Source organism: Oryzias melastigma, linkage group LG6 (assembly GCF_002922805.2).
Source record: "Oryzias melastigma strain HK-1 linkage group LG6, ASM292280v2, whole genome shotgun sequence".
NCBI lineage: Eukaryota > Metazoa > Chordata > Actinopteri > Beloniformes > Adrianichthyidae > Oryzias > Oryzias melastigma.
In genome coordinates, this window is record NC_050517.1 from 21719235 (window position 1) to 21740019 (window position 20785).

At 34.9% G+C, this 20785-nt stretch overlaps 3 protein-coding genes across 4 annotated transcripts; 1 reads left to right on the top strand and 2 right to left on the bottom strand.

Moving 5' to 3' along the window:
• Positions 1 to 4410: 4410 nt before the first annotated feature.
• On the top strand, positions 4411 to 6487 carry LOC112152829 (leptin-A-like). The gene is made up of 2 exons (XM_024282625.2): positions 4411 to 5683; positions 5762 to 6487. The coding sequence occupies exons 1-2, from the start codon at positions 5534 to 5536 to the stop codon at positions 6077 to 6079; spliced, it is 468 nt and encodes a 155-aa protein (XP_024138393.1). The 5' UTR covers positions 4411 to 5533; the 3' UTR covers positions 6080 to 6487.
• Positions 6488 to 6721: 234 nt separating this feature from the next.
• rbm28 (RNA binding motif protein 28) lies at positions 6722 to 13819 on the bottom strand. The gene is made up of 19 exons (XM_024282613.2): positions 13374 to 13819; positions 12957 to 13103; positions 12769 to 12872; positions 12628 to 12703; positions 12453 to 12545; positions 12308 to 12379; positions 11199 to 11501; positions 11045 to 11111; positions 10814 to 10923; positions 10667 to 10740; positions 10451 to 10586; positions 10265 to 10329; positions 9990 to 10148; positions 9739 to 9888; positions 9555 to 9629; positions 9348 to 9474; positions 8789 to 8927; positions 7975 to 8089; positions 6722 to 7089 (listed from the first exon to the last, which is right to left on the bottom strand). Exons 1-19 carry the CDS (start codon positions 13489 to 13491, stop codon positions 6946 to 6948), a joined length of 2274 nt encoding a protein of 757 aa, XP_024138381.1. The 5' UTR covers positions 13492 to 13819; the 3' UTR covers positions 6722 to 6945.
• Positions 13820 to 14459: 640 nt separating this feature from the next.
• si:dkey-5i3.5 (uncharacterized protein LOC565091 homolog) lies at positions 14460 to 17886 on the bottom strand. Of its 2 annotated transcripts, none has more exons than XM_024282724.2 (4): positions 17434 to 17886; positions 16711 to 16972; positions 15877 to 16123; positions 14460 to 15775 (listed from the first exon to the last, which is right to left on the bottom strand). In XM_024282724.2, exons 2-4 carry the CDS (start codon positions 16951 to 16953, stop codon positions 15414 to 15416), a joined length of 852 nt encoding a protein of 283 aa, XP_024138492.1. In that variant the 5' UTR covers positions 16954 to 16972; positions 17434 to 17886; the 3' UTR covers positions 14460 to 15413. The 2 variants fall into 2 exon arrangements, with proteins under 2 accessions (XP_024138492.1, XP_024138491.1); XM_024282723.2 differs by having other exon boundaries at positions 17268 to 17886.
• Positions 17887 to 20785: the final 2899 nt, after the last annotated feature.

The window sequence follows — 20785 nt, forward strand, 5'->3', positions numbered from 1 at the left end:
GACAGGAAGGTTCCCACTGGGATTTAGGGTCTAAAAAAACTCAGTTGTGAATCAAAATATATGAGAGGTGTGTACGAGCCACATTAATATAGAAAAGCATGAACAAAAATTGATATATGTATCACATTTATGTGATTAGGTATTAAAATATATGATTTTTACCTAAATGTTTTTAGAGTTAAAAGCTATTTCAAGAGCTATTTTTTATCATGCATATTTTATTCTAAAACTAGTATTTGGAATTTCCTTCCCTCTCTGTCAGATTTAGATTTTAATCTTCTGATTTTTATCTGCAAGAGGAAGAATGATGACGAAGGTTTTTGTGACCACAGAAAAAAACTCTAGTAAAGAATTTGCACACCCACTATAAAGGAAAAAAAAGAAAGTCAACCATGACGTCATGTAGATATGACTGTTTGGATATTTAGAAATGTCTTTTTGTGTTGTGTTGCCCAAAAGTATCTGAACCTGCCGATTGAAACAGTTATGTTGGGAAAAAAACTAAAGAATTACAAGTAGGAAGATAAAGAGTCTTTGTTAAATTTGAAATAATTGTCACATTTTAAATGATCACACAGAGGGACAAATGAGTATTTTTTTTTTAAATAATGTATTTGTATGCTACTGCTGCAAATAAGTATCTGATCACCTGTCAATCAGCTAGAATTATGACCCTCATAGACGTGTTTGTCCACCTTTAAAAATCCCACATTCACTCCACTTAAATTAGAAGCCCCTTTTGGAGGTCGTTGGCTGCATAAAGACACCTGTCCACCCCAAATTTACTAACATGGCCAAGACCAAAGAGCTGTCCAGAGACACCAGAGACAAAACTGTAGACCTCCACAAGGTTGAAGGACTATGGGTAATTGCTAAGCAGCTTGGTGAAAGAAGATCCACTGTTGGAGCAATTATTAGAGAATGGAAGAAGCTAAAGATGACTGTCAATCTCCGTCAGACTGGGGCTCTAAAGATATCACCTCATGGGTCTCATGAGGACTCAGCCCAGAACTACATTAAAGGAGCTGGTCAATGACCCCAATAGAGCTAGGACCACCGTTTCTATGGTTACTGTTGGTAATACACTAAGACATCATGGTTTGAAATCAGGTTCCCCTGCTTAAACCAGCACATGTCAAGGCTCGTGTCTTCCAATGACTATTTGGATGATCCAGAGGAGTCATGGGAGAAAGTCATGTGCTCAGATGAGATCATATAATAACTTTTGGGTCTTAATTCCTCTCACCATTTTTGGAGAAAAAAGAATGGTGAATACCATCTTAGGAATCCCGTCCCTACTATGAAGCATGGGGGTAGTAGCATCATACTATGGGGGTGTTTGTCTGCACGTGGGACAGGACGACTGCTCTGTATTAAGGAGAGGAGGACCGGGGCCATGTGAGATTTCAGGGAACAACCTCCTAACCTCAATAAGAGCATTGAACACGACAACGGCCCAAAGCACACAGCCGGTATAACCAAGGAGCGGCTCCGTAAGAAGCATGTCAAGGTTCTGGAGGGGCTTAGCCAGTCCCCATACCTAAACCCAGTGGAAAATCTTAGATTTTCTTAGACATCTTAGACATTTAATCTCTAGAGAAGATCTGTGTGGAGGAGTGGGCCAAAAAAACCACCTGTAGTGAGTGTAAACCTCATGAAAAACTACAGGAAACGTTTGATCTGTGTAATCGTGAACAAACGCTATCGTACCAAATATTAACACTGATATTTTTCAGGTGCTTAAATACTTATTTGCAGCAGCTGAACATAAATAAATAATTTAAAATAATGCCATGTGACTTCTAGATTGTTTTTCTTCATGTCTCTCACAGTGGACACAAACCTAAGATAAGAAAATTCAGATCCCTCCATGATTTCTAAGTGAGAGAATTTATAAAACTACAGGATATCCAAATTTTAATTTTACTCCCTCTATCATAAAAAAAAGAATTGCAGGAAAAAAAGTAACTTTTTAAATTTTTCAGATTTATCAGCTATATTTTATAAACAAACTGCCATTTTGAACTACACAGGCACAATTTGTTTTATTTATTTCTTGAATAAAATAATAAAAAAATAGATTAAATGTGTAACAACCAATTAACAAAAAAGTTATCATTGCTAAATATTCTTTAGGTATTTGGAAAGTGAATGCAATTCAATTTTTCTTTCTACCTGGACCTTTCAGATCATATTAGCAGATGTTTTTTTAGAAGGTCCTGCAGAAGCCAAACCTGAAAGACATCAAACTTTTATGAACAGTTACATGAATCCTGCATCAGAGACTTTATCGGAACAAACCAAAACAACTCTAACTGTAACAGGGTGCACATCAAGATAAAGACATGGCTGACAAAAGTCTCCCATTTGGTGCCCAAAGAGTTGTGCCTCATTAAACCTGGCACAATAGCATGCCTGCATTACAGTTTCCACCATATTTGACAGATAGACACGGAAAAGAGAACAACATCATTAATTGTGGGAGTCCAGATGTGATCAAGAGCTTTTTTTCCTTACAAAGACAATCTGAAATCGAGAGCAAATATGCATTACATTTTGCATTAAAATGTTTTATTTCTTCAAACTTCTCAAAAGCAACAAAAAAGTTAACTAATATATGAGTAAAATATGCTTGCATGAATTACTAATGTGAAAAAATGACAAAAATGTAAGGCAAGTTTATTCTGACAGGGCTCCATCCAACTTCCTGGAAGGTGGAATTTTTTAAGCCATTTGAATGTATTATTAAACAGGAACAGAAACTGAATAATTGTGGGAAAGCCCTGACCGCTGCATAATTTCGCGTCATCTGGACGTTCTGTAGCGCAAAACAGACACATGTTGTTATCAGGTTGGACGTAAGAAACCACTCATGCCAGCTGAGTGACAGAGTATAAACCTGAATTTCTGCTATTCCTGACTCACAAACTTCCACCAGTCAGTTCAACAGAATTTCTGGCTTTTGTGTTGAACCTAAGCAATTAGCTTGATAAATCTGTAAACCGTTTTATCAGCAGCAGATCTTTCTAAACCATTAGCTTCTGGTGCAGTATTAGCTTTTCCATGACTTTAGGAGTTAAATAAAGACGTGTGCAGAGCTGCTGCACATGTAAGAGGGCAGACTTTGATAAGAAAGAAGCAGACACTTCAGGATTAGTGACTCATGTTCTCCCATAAATCATGTGATGCAAAAATCTCATCAAATATTGATAATCATTTCATGCCAGACTGTTGTATTCTTTTTTTTTTTTTTTTTTTTTTACTGTATGAGAGCTTCCTGTGCAAAATTGTACTTATTGCAATACTAAGATTCATAAAACCAAAGCAGAGAAAAAAGATTCCTTTCTTCTGTTTGAAGTTTAATAAATACTTTTTATGATGAGATCTAACTGTTTGGATGTCTGCTACTAAATAATTAAAACATTTTTTTGTTTTATTGAATAAAAACAAAATAGTATTGCAGGTGGTGAGAGTTTTTTGGCCTTTCCTCAAAGAAGGTCATCGCACACAGACGTCAGAAACAGACGTGCAAAGCCTTACACACACCATCTTTAGTCATTCCAGATGTTTGGCAGTGTTTTGGCCCATTAGTAAAATGTGTTTCCAAGCAGCTGGAAAACTTTTCTTGCACAACTTTAAAAAAAATATATAGACGTTTTCTCCCTTTCTCTCATTTGTATTTTTCCATAAACTTTTTTTTTCATTCACTGGTTAGTATCTGAAATTATTTAGTGCTGTCTAAAATGTTTGCCAATGTTTATTTTATTTCACTGATTTTACTCTCCAGTTTAACGGAAAATATTTTGTTTATCCGAAGACTAAATACTGCTTTAGACTTTTTCATATTTTAATCACAATAAAAGATTGTCAAAATGATTTTTTCACTAAAAGAGATCAAACAAGCATCAATATCTACTGCACATTTGATGTTTCATTTCTGAAAAGTTGAAAGTCAACCGTCAGTTTAAATAAAATAATTCTCTAGTACATAAACTCATCAAAGCTGTAATTGTAGAGCAAAAGTGAATAAAATTCTCTGGTTCACCAGTTAAAATATATTATGGAAAGATGCTGAGGAGGAGCTACAGGTAATTGTATATTTAAAAAAGATATAGACCTTTGTACTTCTCATCAATGAGTCAATTTGAAAGTAAAGTTTTGCTGTTTCCACACAAAGTACTTTTTATTTATTGTACTATTGACTCATAAACCAAATTATAAATCTAAGATATAATGAAATAAAACAAGAAATAATCAAAACCGTATTTGCTCTACAATATATTATATTTAGCATTGTATTTTTAAATCAATGTCCCATATGAAAAAAAATTTGTTTCACGTAATTGGTGAAAATAACATTTACCATAGCCAAGATATCAGCTCTGTTCATCTAGGTTTCACACAGAGTAGGAAGAAATATTAAAGATCAAACATTTTTCTTTGTGTTTATTTGGTTCTTATTCAACACATTTGGTCAGAATGACTGTATGTTGTCAATTAGACAAGAGAACTTTGTATTTTATTTTATTTTTTAGCATTTCATGTTGGTCCTGTGCCATATTTGTAATTTTTTTTAATGAAAAATGTTATTTAGCTAAAAAATAAAAGATTGAAAAACATTAAAATAGAGAAAAGTGATCAGAGGAGTGTTTTTTCCCTACTTTCTTTATTAAATTTTTATATATTTTTTAAATATAAACTTTTTTTGCCCCCTACAACCTAACCGGGATGTCCAGGAACATGAAGTAGGTAAGTTTCAGGATGAAGGGGGAGTGACTGGGGTGTCAGACAGAGGTGAGTAAGAGATGAGTCAACAGCCCTCACTATAAGATGCTGCATTATGGTGCCCAACAGCACCAGACAACCGGACTCAAACCGAGGTAAGGTCAACTCTAATTCCTCTCTTCGCATGACTCTTTCTCTATTTTATTTTATTTTATTCCTCGTATCATCACACTTAGTTTAGTCTAACTTGGTATTTTATTTATCTTTTTTTATTATGAATATTATTCTAAAGTTACATTTGTTAGAGATGTCCTACACAGATGACGTGCTGTGTACCTGTGGGTTCAGCCAGCACCTGAGCAGAGAGCAGTAGTGCTGCCAAACTCTGTGATCTTTGTACCTGTGACACCGTCAGATAGTCACTGGTGTCTCCATCTCAAATATTTGCTGCTACAGTCGAACATGCCGAGTTACAGGAAGGAAGCAAACATAGGAGAAAGTCAACATTCTGATATGAACTCAAGCCAGATTTTTTTTTTTTTTTGGTTGTTTTTTGAACCAAATATCAAGTGGAGAAAAGTAAGCAAATCTGAATGTTAAGAAAGTCTTTGTTTCAAGAAAAAAGTCTTCACTAGCATGTTATTAGTTTGAGAAAAAAAAAAAAAAACAGAAATTCTTGGTTTTTAATTAAAGAAAATCTCCCAATTGGGAGGCTGTTTTTACAGTTTAATCATGTCATCTTCTTTTTATTCTCATAGGACGTTTTGCACAGCTACATACTTTATTTCAAAGGAAATAAACTGCGACCATGGACTACACTCTGGTGCTTTTTGCCTTTCTATTCCAAAGTTTGAATGTGGCCACAGCCGCCCCCGTCAACGCAGAACTACAGGAGATGAAGTCAAATGTAATAGACATCACTAAAGAACTGTCTCTGAGACTGGAACAAATCTTACAGGTAAATTGTGTCCTTTTTGATGAACACTAACATTACATAAAAACTTCTTTCTGATATATGTTTTTAATTGATTCACAGACTTCTATTGGCCCAAAGTTCTCTCCGCCGTCCGATGAGCTGAACGGACTTCCCTCCATTATGGCCGTCTTAGAGGAATGCAGCAGCCAAATTTCAGACGACTTTGACGGGGCCAAAAAGATCAAGGCTGACGTCTCTGCACTGATTGACAATATGTCTGAATGGATGGAAAAGCACTGCGGGGAGGCGCCCTCGGCCCCAACAGAGAATCAGACATCCAGACGGTTCAGCATCACTGAGAGCATGCAGGCTGTCACCAGGCTGAAGAACTTCCTGCTGCTGCTGCCCAACAACTCCAACCAGCTGGAAATCTGTTGAGACATTTTGGTCTCTTAACTCCTGGATTTATTTCAAACTACGAGGGACTTTTGTGAACAAAATTGTATTTATTAAGCATATTTATGGATTATTCTGCACCTAAGTAACTTTGTTGTCATTATATATTTACATTTAAATATTTATGAAAATGTTGTTTTATACACTTAATGTTTTTAGTTATATATATATATATATTTAAGTATTGCTGCTTCTTAGCAGGCAGCAACAAAATTAACATTACATTAGTGTAATGATTACAGCCTGTCAGGAACAAGGTTGTCTTTTAAGGAAATTCCTTAAAATCAACATTGGTGAGTTTCTATGACAACCAAAGAGTATAAATGAATGGAAAAATTGCATTTTAATATTATCACTTAGTTAAGGATAAGTGCTGCAAAATATTTTGTACACTTTGTATTTATTTTTTGTACTTCTTGCAATAAAGGATTAATATAATTCTGTGCTTTCCACTTTTGTGAAATTATTTTCAGAATTAAATTGATTTCGACAAATTAAAAAACAAAACAGATTATTTTTTTAATTTAAACTTTTTTAGAGAGTGTAAGTTGCAAGTTTTCAGAGCATTTTAAAAAAGGGATTAAAGGTGGACAATATATCTAATACAATTATGAGAAAACATCATAAAATACAACTCATTCCTTTAATATTTATTTATTAAAAAGCAACAAACAAAACGTTGTTTCTTTACATATTTTACTTGTTTAAAATGAAAGAAAAAACAGTTTTCTGGAAAACAAATCGAGTTTTTTACACCATAATAAGTCTTTGAAAAGTGTCTCAAATTTTACAAGTTTTTACTATTTTTATTATTTCAAAAACAAAATCCTCTGCATTCATTTTCCGTTCTAACTATCAAACCACTTGTTTCTTTTGACGATTGCTCCTTTGTTCCCGCTGCCCAACAGTTTCTTCTTGTATTGCTCCACCAGGTTCTCAAAGCGGTCGCCATCTTTTCTCTTGAACCGCTTATTATTTTGATTTTGGACCTTCTGAAGATCAGAAAAAAAAATAAAAAGTCTCATCAGATATAATAAGACAGCTGATGATCATTCAAAATATACTACATTTTCTACAAGAAAAGTAAATTGAAAGTGTTGCTTTCCCCCACAAATGTAGTAGTTTGCAACTTTTTAAACTAAAATAAAAAAATTAAGGTCAGAAAATAAAATCCTTTAAACTCACAGATAATCTTCTTTTTCATACACGAGAATTACAACAGTTAACTTGTAAATGATCTGCTCATCGATGAATCACAAAGACAACAACCGGCTTATCAGTTCTACAAAAACGGCAAGTTATTTATTTATATTCCAGATAAATAAAAAAATAAATATGGGATGACCAGAACAGATGATCACTTCAGAGATGAGTTAATGGATTCGTCCACTGTGGCGACTTCAGCTCTCCATGGTGGCAGGAGGAGCTTTCCCACTAAGGTCTCATCGGTTTTCTTTGCACCAGAACTCCTTTTTTTGGGGCAGCTCAGCCAAAAACACTCAACACAGCTTCCACCTTTACAACAGCCAACATTCTTTGGAAAATTCAATAGAGGAAATATTCTGCCTCTAAGCTATTTTAAGATTAACAATTACCTTTCAGGTCTTCTCCCTTTACCTACTAAGAATAATGTATGGATTTGAAAAATATAGATACTGCATATAAATTCTGCTAGATCCAATTTAGTGTTATTGTACTATTTCTTTCTGTTACTTACCAATATGTCACATTTACCAAACTGTCATATTTTATTAAAGCCACAGTTTTCTGATCCGAGTCTTATGTTTGGTGAATATGGACCACATGTGGGTAGAAATGGCAAATTGTTTTGTGAGTTATGATGTTATTACTTGGAAAAGAAATTAAAGCATACAAACCTGATTTCTAAGCTGTGACGGCTTTTCGATCTGCAATCTCCTTTGATTGTTTCTTTTGGATCCTGGCTTCGCTTTCTTGGGGGGCGGGGCTTGTTGCTTTCCTTTGTCCCGCATCCTGCAAAAGGTCAAGAGTTTAATGTGTAGTGTCCAGATCAAATTGGAAAAAAAATGTTTTAACTTTGGACAAAATAACAGTCTAGTGATGAAAAATTGACAAAAACAAGTCAGATTTATTTAAGACGACAAAAGGGGTGCAATGATTCATTTTAACAACACTTAGATTCTGTATTTGTGGTTGCCGATTCGATTCACTTTCAATTTAATTACCTAAAATAAAAAAAAATTAAATATGTGCATAAAATAAATATGTAAACAGAAATTAATGGAAAATCAATTCAGATTTTAGTTTCAGAAAGTTAAACCAACTGTTGTTTTTTCCACATAAAATAATAGAAAGGGAAATAGAACATTATAGCTCACTGTATGGTCACATGACTTTATAATTTCTAATTCTTTCCATACATTGGACTGTTATGATGGTTGATCATTTTTTTGCTGCCATCATGTATGTTGTCAGCTGTGATGGCACCTTTTTAATAATAGTAAAATAAGCCCAACATGTCTCAATCTTAATTTTTTTTTTCCAATTTTCATTGAATTTTGAAACAATTTTTAATGATATAGTTGGATTTGATTCAATTCTGCCTCAGCCAGATGGATCAGGTTGGATCGTAGGAATAGAAATCGATTCATAGATGAATCGTTCCACCCCAGGAAACGATAAGTCATGAGTGTCTGTAAGCAGTAATCTTACCTGATCTTAGGTCCTCGGTGAGAAGGCAAAGGTAGAACCTTCCTTCGCTTTTTTCCATTCTGCAAATCGACATGCTCGACCTCGGCTTTGGTCTTGAAGCCCGAATATAATCCGCGTTGGTTCTGCTTTTCGAAATTCCCTGACAAATAAAAATAAATTGAAAAACGACATTTATAACTTGCTGAGCATTTTAAATGTTGGCATTCAGTGTAAGGGGAAAAATAAACCCATCAGTGATTAAACTACAAAACCGTTATTTTACAGTTGTGCAAAGTGCTCTGTCAGACTTCTCTCTTCCTGTGTCTCGTCATGAGTAACTGTACGGTGTCAGCGTGAGCACAAACTCTTTCAGATTGGGAATTACAGCTCAAACACATTGGCTTCACTTCTAACATCTTATCCTGGTCATCTATCGACCATGACGATGTTTGAGGTTGCTACATTCATCACAACCGCATGTCTTAGTCACCATGTTGAGGGTTTGTGTCTGACAGTCCTGGTGTCTCGAGACTTTTAACCTGGACTCAGTGCTCTAAAAGAAAGACAGAACCTTTCTTACATTTATCTTTTCCTTTCTTTTTAGACGTTGACTGTTCTTCATCTCCACTTCTCTGAGTTCTGTTAACTTCTCCAGGATATTTCTGTTGAGGCTTCCCTCCCTTGAAAGCATGACTTTTCAGGAAATCCTGTAAACACAAAGTCACAAAGTCAATGAAAACCACACAAGCGTGTTAGCTGCAGATCAAACATACTGTTAAAGAGCTACCTTGTGCTTTTGCTTTCTTATTTCTTTTATTTTGAGCTTCCTTGAATCTTCCAGAGAGAACTCCACAATTGGTCTCTACAGCAAGAAATGAAAAACAAAGATTTACATGTTGTTTTCTTATACCAGGGCATAGGATAGAAAAAAAAATGGCACCAAATACTGATTTTACAGTGTAAACGTGTACCTTGTGGGCGCTGAAGATGTCTGGGTTATTATTCAGGTAACGCAGAGTGCTAAGAGCGTGTTCATGCTCCTGGAACTGAACGAAACCATAACCCAGAGACTGTCCGACCACCTGACCCTTCTCTGGCTTCCTGTCATACATGACTCGACACTGAAAGAACAGAAGTCAAAGAAAATGACAAAATGAATCCAAACTGGAGGAAACAGATATTTGCTTAAAGCCAAAAACAAAGTAAATGCGTCACAATCTACCTCTACGATCCGAACTCCTTTGACTCCTTTCACAGCTTGAAGGCAGAGTGCCCGGAGCTTCTTGTTGTCCACTGACTTAGGCAGGTTGTGGATGCACAGGCGAGTTTTGGAGACGAACACGCTGATGTCCCGAAGCTTGGCTCTTTTCATTTCCTCAAACTATGTAGAAAAAATACATATTTCTTTAAAAAGAAGAATGATAAACAACATAGACGATTGAATGAAGCTTCATGCAATTACAAAAAAAGTTTTTTTTTTAATAAAGATTGACTGACTCTTGTTCTTTTGGCCATGTCTGCCTCAGAAACCCCTTCTGCAGCCTTGGTCCCAGAGCGAATCACTGAAAGTTAAGAAGAAATTTTACACTAAAAAAAAATATTTCCATGGATAATTCTAATATTGCAGTATCAAAACACACTATTATAGTTAGTTATTAAAAAGGCTGGAATGTGCTGACTTACATCCTTCTCTGGCAAGGTACAGATTCCTGCTGCCCGTTTCTACTTTCTTCTTATCATCTTTTAGCTTGACAGCATCTTCTCTGCTCACTGCTGCAACAACCGACAGCTTTCTGCCGTCCACACGGATGCCCCCCTTCTAGATCACATGCAAAGAAAAGTCATTATTTCTACAAAAGCAGCTCAGTTGATGGGAAAGAAAAAAAATGTATTTCTTACCTCTGCTTCATCCTGAGCTGCAGCAATACATTTGTCTGCAGCTTCTTTGGTCTTAAACTGAGCAAACGCACAACCTGAAAAAGTTACAAACAAGGTTTTAAGGGTACAGCTCTTTGTTTTGAAGCATTTTTGTTGGACCTTTCTGACCTTTTGAATGTTCCGTGTCTGGATGGAGGACGATCTTTATGTAATTAAGCTCTCCGTACTGAAGGAGAACTTCCTCGAGTCCTTCTTCTTCCGTGTCAAAAGACAAGTTCCTAAATCAGAAGTTAATGTTGAGATCAGAGATGACAAAGTGTGAACTCTAAAAAACTTCTGTTCAGCTAAGTTTACTGACTTTAAAGGAGAGTTTAGATTTAAGAAGAAGAAGAGACCAACCTTATAAAAACTGTTCGGCCTTCTTTCACATCAGAAGGAAGTTGTTTTTTCTTAGCTTTCCTTTTAGCTACAAGATAAATACAAACAAATAAATGTCAATTAAATATCAATAAAGAACAAATTTTATGATCAAATGTATATAACATATCTTAACCTGATTGATCATCTTCATCCTCCTCATCCTCACTGTCATCTTGTACACTGTCTGAATCAAGGCTATTATCATCATCATCATCATCATCCTCCTCCTTGTCGTCGTCTTCCTCTTCTTCTTGGTCATCTTCATTGTTTTCATCATCCTCACCGCCGTCTTCATCCTCACTGCCATCTTCATCCTCATCTTCCTCCTCACTTTCATCTTCATCCTTTGACTTGGGCTCTTCCACCGGCTGCACCACTTTGTTCTTTTCTTCATCCTCGTCATCAGTGTCTTTTGCTTCTATTGTTTTCTTGTTGCCTAAGAAGAAAAAGTAACATGTCTGCTAAATTTCCCATCAAAATAAAAACACTTGAACAGTAAAAACTGTTGATCAAGATTCTGTTTATTGTCATTTGACACATAGTATCTGCAGAGAAGTACACAGGTGAAATGAAATGTTGCTCCTGACTAGTATGACAGTGCAAACAGAAATATAACAATAAGAAAAACAAATACAATGAAATAGCAGTAAAATAGAACCATCATTCAGTTATTAAAAACTCACGTTCAATTATTAAAAAGTGCATTTAGGAGGAGCAGGAAAAAGAAAGTTCCAACAAAATCAAAACTTTTTCTAATAAAATGAGACATAAAATATGCATTGACATATGTAGAAGATATAATGTAATACATAACTGCTACGCAACTCACTTCTCAGGGAATGCAGCATGATGTGAAATAGTATCATTCGATCAGAATAGAAATCCAGTTTCACATCATGCTGCCTTCATTGAGAAGTGAGTTGCAAAGCAGTTATATTTTAAATTAAATATTCAACATATTTCTACATATATAGAAAAAACATAGTTTAGGTTTTATTGGAACATTAAGGTATTTTTTTAGACTCTGATGGGAAAAAGTTGTTGCCAAGCTTTTAAAGAGGCAAAAAATGTTGGTTTTGAAGCACAAAAATTCAAAAATTAACATTTATTTTTGCATAAATGTCAATTTATGTCAGCTAGTGCTTCTAAAAACCATGACCTGGCTCTGGTGCTGCTCTGACGTTGCATTAAATGTGTTTTCTCAATAAAAAATAAAATAAAAAACTTCAGTGGGAAAATTACCTGACTGTGATGACTGTGCTGAGGCAGTATACTTGTCCTTGGGAACAGCCCAGTCAACTGCAACAGGTCGACCTGTAATAAAACAGTTTCAAATTAAATATAACAATGCAAATTACAAAAAAAGACAAAAGTTAGGCCCTCTGACCTTTTATCTCCTTTAGGTTCATCGCCTTTAGTGCTTTTGCTGCTCCACACACATTTTTAAACAGCACAAATGCAAACCCTCGCATTTTTCCATCTATGAAAGAACCAGATATTGAAATGTTTCTTGCTGTTAAAACAAAGCTGTAATATTTTTGCTTAGAGAAAAAAATGTTCACCAGGTTTCAAGGGAATCTTGGCCTCCAAAACTGTTCCATATTTTTCAAAAACCTCTTTTAGATCATCCTCCGAACACTGAAACATAAGTAAGGAGTTATGAAACAGAGAAGATAGAAACAATTACATGATTAATTCTGTACCTTAAAGCTGAGATTCCTGATAATGAGTCGGGATTTCAGCTGTTGTTTTTTAATGCCCGGAGCTTTCTTTGGACCAGGATTTGGTGCTTTATCTGTCTCTTTAACTGTAAAAGTAAAGATATGTGAAAGATGTTAGAAAACATTGTGGTAATTAAGCTTGCAGCTTGTGCTGTTTTCTTCCCCCAAACCTGCTTTCTTTTTGTCATTAATCTTCTTCTTTGCCATAGAAAGAGAGAGCTTCTTCCCATCGTAGTCTTTGATTTCTTGCAGGGCTCGTTGTGCATCTTCTTCCATTGAATACTTGACAAAACCAAATCCCCGACATTTGTCTGTCCCTGGTTTGGAAATGGACACAATTAACTCAATTTACAAGAGAGAGAAAAATAAAAAAAATAAAGTAATAACTAGGTTTTATATCAATGTCAACATAAAGAATCGAATCATCTTTTAGTCATAAACGGTTTCTATTGATAAATAATTACAAAGATCCTTCAAAAGCCAATTTAACTTGTTTTCACATCACTTACTAGTGCTTTATATTATTTAAAAATTGCTCCACATTTTTCTCATGTATTCTGTTTGATGGTGCATGGTGACAACAGTACCTTTTTCTCGGACCACGAAGCATTGTTTGACCGGACCGATTTCTGAGAAGATTTCTTCAAGCCGTTCGTTTGTAGCTGAATCTGGTAAAGACCCAACGAAGATGGTATGCGTAGACATGGCTCTGCCTGCAGATTACTGCTAGCTACAAACTTAACACGGAGTAACCCACTAATCTTTGAAAATTAAAAAGGCAAAATATAAAGATTTTCGTCAAGTTACTCAACTGTACAATAAATGTGAGAGAAATGTCGTTTTTCAGAGCACCCGATAACACACTTAAGTCGCATGTTTACATGTGGGAGAAACCATCTTGAAAATGGCAGGAAGTTTGGTCGTTTGGTACTTTCTCCCACAAAGGAAGTGTGCTGCCACCTACCGTCCGGGCGGTGAACATACCGGTGGTGCTCAACTGCCACCTATTGATCTAAGAAATGAACTTCATTCTCAGTTCTAATGCCCACTTGATCCTAATCTACAACTGACCGTATCAAGTAAAAAGTATTACAAAATAAATCAAGTCAAATATTACTCATTAAAATATAATTAAAACCATAGAAATCGAAGCCTTTATTGTCAGTATGCCTGGTGTAATGACTCTACCTAAATGGATTCTCAATATAGCTTTTGTTCCTTAAAAGTATTTAGTCCTGTCTTTTTTCCAACCAACATCTGTCATTTTATTGTAAGTCAGATGTGGTCATTTAAATGTGCTTTTTAATAATCATAATTTTCCTTAACTTTTTTCTGAGTAGTCTCTTACAAAATTCTTCTTTTAATTGCCTGGTTGATTAAAACTCACTACAGTTAAGTCTCCCATTGTTTTTCTGTGGTTTCACTTTACCAGAGGCAAACTAGTAATCTTTAATAAACCATATTTGTAAAATACTTCACTTCCCACTTCAGATAGGATGTTTTCTTCAACTGAAAGTACTAAATGACTCATTTGAGACACTATCATGAGTATTAAGGATTACTTTCAAATGAAAATTAAGAAGCAATGTATATTGCACAACAGTTTGGAAGTAGCATGTAAAAACTGTGTGTTGGTTTACATGAAATAAAACAAAGAAAACAAACAAATAAAATCCATTTCATACAGTTTTTTCTGGTAATTTTCAAGTTACAAGCATTACCAAAAAGTTACACATTCATAACAGAATTGTTCAAGTATAGATATGTAGTGTCATAATGAACCATCAGGTCACAAACCAAATCACTCTTCAGAATTAAAAACAACTCAAAGAAAAGTCAGCTACAGAAAAAAGACCTTCGTTTATCACTACTTAATATGATAATGCATGACGGTGATTTCTCTCTGGTTCCACATTGTTCTGCAGTGTTTCATGACAAAAAAACTTTTTCACATGAGGCAAAAGCAGTCAAGAACATCACCTCTAAATGTTAGAGACCACAAAAAAAGGTAATAAAATGGCACTTGTGTCAGAGAACTAAAAGGAGAATCTCTAAACATAAACACAAGTGATTTAAATATGGTATAACAGTTAAAATTCAAGTGTTACATGTTTTGGTTATATTCATATTTCCACAACTTCCAATAGTTTATCCCGTCTCGACTGATCTGTTTCTTGATTCAAACTTTTGATTGATTAATGTAAGAATAAAGTCTCACAATCAAGTGATTATAAGGGAGTTGTTGAGCTCAACGGAAATCTGTTATTGAAATGGAAGACTTTTCCGGAAGTATCTCTCCTCTCCACAACAGTTTGTCTTGGGTTTAGGTAAACTGTGTTCACAGCTGTACTGCATTTGCAACTTGCACCCATGAAATCCCCACATTTAACTTGTTAAACATCAAGATATACAAATTATAAAACAAGAAATAAATGGAAGTGACAGTTTTCAAAAACAATAACTTCAGTCGATTTATGTAAAACTTTCATTTTCAGTTCACAGTAAAGTATTAAAAAGACTGATTTAATTGATTTCTGGCAGCTAAAGTAAACTTGAAATAGTAAAACTGCTGTTTTTCTGAGAATGTTGTATCTGAACCCTGCTTTGGATCTGCATTTAAAAACGCCTTACATCTTTGCCCTGAGAGGGGAAATTTGAAGGGAGTGGAGGAACGTATTTAAGGCGGTCAGATATTCTTGAGGATACCGCCTTAAGTGACCTGCATGTGTTGAATCCTCCCACTTCTTTGAAGTGACGTCCATCCCACGCGTCTTCCAGTGATCGATTAATTTCTCCACCGTCTGTGAATGGCTCATGACATCGTTCTCACAAAAGAACATCAGTGCCGGGGCTTTGACTGGAGTGTTCCAGAAAACGTCGATGCCGGAGTTAAAGTAGTCCACCGTTTGGGTTTTAAAGATGGTGAAGTACAGCAGGCTTATTTGTTTAATCAGAGTCTCGAAGCGAGGAAAGACGGTTTTTCCAAGACCTAAATAGAAAAAAAGTTTAAAAAAAAGCTGGCTTTAAATACATAAATTATTGAAGAAAAAACAAATCTACGGTCTGAATTTGACGCTTGTACAAACTTACCTGTGGCCATTTGCTCCAACGAGCCAATCACCAAGCTGTCATAGACTTGGCCTTTGATCCGATTGACAATTTCCTGGTATTTCTGTTGGTCGTGCGACACATGAACAAGCAGCTGGGCAAATGTGTAGCCGCCGATCGAGAAAGCATGGACGAGCAACGGCCGGGACATAAACTGATCAGTCAGAAGTAAATCCAGCAATTTTTTCCCGCGGTCTAGTCCCCATCGAGGCCACAGGAAATCCTTTACCTAGATAAAAATAAAAGGAATGTTGTGAAAATGAAGCTATTACGTGCAAGATCAAACCTGAATATGTATGAACATTACCTCTTTAAATACTATTATTACACTTAGGTAAAGAAAAAATGGATGTACGTATCCTTTAGGTTATTTGAAATTTGTATTTTAATTTATACATTATTGATACACTAATATTTGATGATTTTATTTTTTTAAACCCAACAAGTTAATTACAACTTGAAGAATGATCTGTGTGAACAGTGTTTCATTTACAACATCCTCAGTAGTACCCAAAACATGCCTATTTTTTTTTCCTTTTAAGTTTCATCAGCTTTTTTATTTTTCCTGATCACAGATAACTTAAACAATACTGTCATTCAGGAATTTCCATTATGATGTATTGTTTTGCACAAGTATGGGGCTTTCCAAAAACAGGTAATGGAATAAACTGTCATTTAATTGTATTTCACTGCATCTGCAAAACAAATGTTTAGCACAATTTAGGATTTTCCACTTAACTGCAGGGGCTTCAATGTGAGTTAAATTGCATTTTTTAACTCAAAGTTTAAATAAAGTTTTATTTCAACAGTCCTTACCTCACTCTCCACCACAAGCACGTCAAAGCCGGTGCGAAAGTAGATCTCACAATACTTGGCCACAGCTTGTGGACGTGAACCTAACCACGGCAGCATCAGCATCAGTGGTTTGGAGGTCTGACTCGGACTTTCCGAACCGGTAGCCGTCAGTTCATTCATATACAGAGTTACGTTTTTACACAGGTGCTGGGCAGTAACGCCTCTGCTCAGGGCTGTTCTGGCCAACATGGTCGCTGACAGCATTCCGAAAGAAAAGAAATGTCTGCAGAGGGGACACAAACCGGGATGAGAAATTAAAGCACGTGCGCATCAACAAATAACACGTATAGCAGCTTAGCTAAGCTAGGCACACACTAGGTTTGAAATTGTGTGTTTAGCCACACGCGTAAGGTAACATTTAAAGAGATTTAAACTTTTTGCCATTTTGTATTTATTTTCAAAATAAAGACATATGTTCAGATGTAACATGATATGTAACATATAATTATGTAACTTTTTACATAAATGAGAAATAAAGTCAAAAGTTAAGGTCGTCAGGGTTCGGTTGGATAACTGACCTGTTTGTTCCGAGAAAGGACAAGAAAAGGCATCTAAATCGTAACTAAAGCTCGTTCGAAACACGACAGTAGATAGTTTATAATCTAAATATAACTGTTATCTAAACTAAAACGCCATGATAAATAACAAGTTTACTCTTGTTTTTCCTCCCCCCGCTCCACTCACTGATGTCCCTTTCTTCTTCGTGTGTTTCAAAGCTGTGACGCTGAACTAGCGACATCTAGCGGCCATACTTAACGTAGTTTGTCATAAAAAACTTTATTGACAAAATTGACAATGACACAAGATTATCCGCTGCAAAATGGTAAAGGAACATAGAGTTGTCTAAAACTTTTAACGCTAAAATAAAAAATGAAAGAAAATAAAAAAAATAAATTAAAAAAAGGTCACGTGTTCCAGTTTCTTACAGACCAAAACCCAGCAAGAGCAACAAAAACATTTAGAAAAATATACTATGTATGCATTTGTGACCATTCCTTTATAACATGTAGCTTTTAAATATTAACAATAATTAAATGATAAAAAATTATTTGTTTTAAATAAAAAACAACTTTTCAGCAGCACACACTCTTTCAAAATAAAATACACATTGTGTCAAATAAGATCCTCCTGTCAAACATGCTTTAAAAAAAATCATTGTAGGTTTTGTGTACCACCATTTTTTACTATCAAATGTAAAGTTGCAAACATTTTACCTTTAGGTGCATATGCAAGTATACCTGAGAGTATATTTGAGAGCAACAACTACATGCTGTTGTGCAGCAGAAGACAAAAAATTATGCTTAACTTAACTAAATATAAATTCATGACATTTTTCTTTAAAGTCAACAAGTTTTAATGGAAAGAGATGACACATGTGGTATCATAACACAGAAAAAAACTAAACTAAAAGGCCAAAGATAGATACTAATAGCCTAAATATAAAAAGAGAGAATAAGAATAAATAATACAAAACATTTTCTCATTAATCACAAAATTAAAAAGATGGGGAGAAAAATGAGGCATAGCCGATCATTCTTATCACATTTTTCCAATGTGTTCCAAGTTTTTAAAGCCTTTAAATTCTCTGAGACACAGTTTTGTGATTCGCTGCGGTTTGTTTTTTGGTTTCCTCATTAAATCAAATATAATAAATACAGTTAAGTGACGTCAATGCCAAAAAATGATCTTTTAGCTATGAATTTGAAGCAGTTCGAATATGAATCTTGAACAGTGAAATTTAGCTTTTAAAATGCAACCCATTACAACTGCTACCTCTGTAATGAATTAACAAATAAATATATAAATATATAAATAACCAGTCAAATAAATAAATAGTGCATCCTAAAGAAGGTACCGGTAAATATAGAATAGAGGGTAACAACAAAATAGTAAAAAAGAAAGAAAAAATGATTTTCATAACACAAATAATTTTGAAAGACTTTAGTTGATTCCTTAATTATTCATAGATTTAAAGATTTCTCATTAAGATGGGAAAATGTTCTACTTTGTTTTCTAAGAAACTTTTAAAAAGAATAATATGGTCCCATGAATAAATAATTTAGCAAAATTTTGCATTCATACATGTAAATGTAATCATAAAACATAATATTTTCCTTTGTTACTTAAAGATGTGAATTTATACCTAAAATCAATATTAAATTCCTTTGTCAAAAGAGTATAAAGACAATTAATATTTGCGAATTGTTCCATGCATTTATGCAATTAACTCCCTTGGCTGTTTATTGTATTGTATTGTACACTTCTACATTTGTTCTCTTGTTGTGCACTCTGCTCAGTAAAGTTGAAGACAACAAACACAATAAACACAAGAAATAAACCAAGAGTTGCAATATATATATTTTTATTAATACAATATCATCAGGAAGTCAAGTTAAGTTTCCTTCACCTTCAGCTGCTGGTACTTTGGCACATTACTGTCACTCAGTGGTACATTATGGAAGTTTTTTTCGTGTAATTTTTTATCCAGCAAAAGGGCTCAGGAGCACACACACAAGTTAAAGTTAAAATATTGTTCTACAGTGAAGAAAAATAAACTTCAGTGAAGTACTAACTGCTGAAGAATTTATTTATATATACTTTGGCAAAACACATATTTAAATACTTTGTGCCAAAGTATTCAAATATAATTTAAATACATTAAATTCAATTTAATTTGAGACATAATTGCCCTTCTTTGACTGTCTAGTCCAGGGGTGAGCAAACGTTTTGACTTGTGGGCCACAAAAAGTTCTTGAATTTGACAGAAGGGCGGGACCAGGAGCAGATGTGTGGAGTGTTTTGGTAATCCACGCCAATAGAGGAGGCATTAAAATGAAATTTGAGCAATATGTTGCTTTAATTTTAATTGAAAACTGGCATTTTTATTTTTTAGACAGAACATTTTGGCATCTTTTTTTCAAAACATTTACTTTTGTGCTAATGTAAGTGCCAATTGCATCAATGAGTTGATGTCTCTCAGGGATCATGATCAGAAAAATGACTGTTGAACTCTAAAAACAAACTCAAACATCAGAAAAATGACAAATCTTCCAACAACACACGAATACAGAGTTTCTATCTGGACCTGAACAAAGGTTAATGTATTCACAGTGTGCCATCTATGGGGAGACACCTGAATTACAGGGAAAAAATAAAGCATTAATAAGGATTATCAATGTAATGTATTCCAGTTTGGTGGACTAGAATAGTTTAACAGTCTGCATTTGTCGTGGTTTGCTCACCCTCGTCCAGCTTAAGACTTTACTGTGACTTCACTTCCTGTGTTTCTTCCTAGGATATACAGGAATTAAAAGTTGAATTTTCTGAATTAGTTAGGTATCATGGTGTATAAAAATGTTTTTACATTCATTTTATAAATATCTAAGAAGTGGCCTGTGTTGTAATGCCATATTGTTGTGAGGAATATTCCAACAAACATCACAAAAATAAGAAATATGTATGTGTTCCAAACATGTTTTATTAGCCTGCATGTTTACTGGTACCAGGTTACTAGTATCAAATAAAATAATTGTTTGAGTAACTTACATCATTCCAGTTTTGTCTCAAAAATTCAGAAACAGTTTAAGTTACTGTTACCATAAATGTAGATGATCCTATTAGATGCACAGATTATTCATCTTTGCAGCTCTCTCTCCGTGTCTTGTCCTGGTTGTCCTCATTCCAGGCTGCAAATCTGTCCCTGCTGACTTAATGGTGCTGGAGAATGAGTAGAGCACAGACCCTGTTTATTAAAACAGCAAGTTTGGAGGCAGCAGTGTTTGGTTGGATCATTCCATGAGCTCATGTGTTTGTCCTGTCATTGTGGCTCTCCGGTCCCTTTAGTCACGGCTGGGTTGGTGCTTTCCTGTGTCCTCGTCAGATACCGGGTTAATCACCCCCCCGAGGTGGAAGTCTCTATAACTACTGGCTGAACGGTCGAATGACCTGAAATAGCAACACTGTCTCTCAGGCTTTACCTATATTGATATTGAGAGTTTTGTTTGATTTTAATGTGCAACCAACTCCCTTTACAACA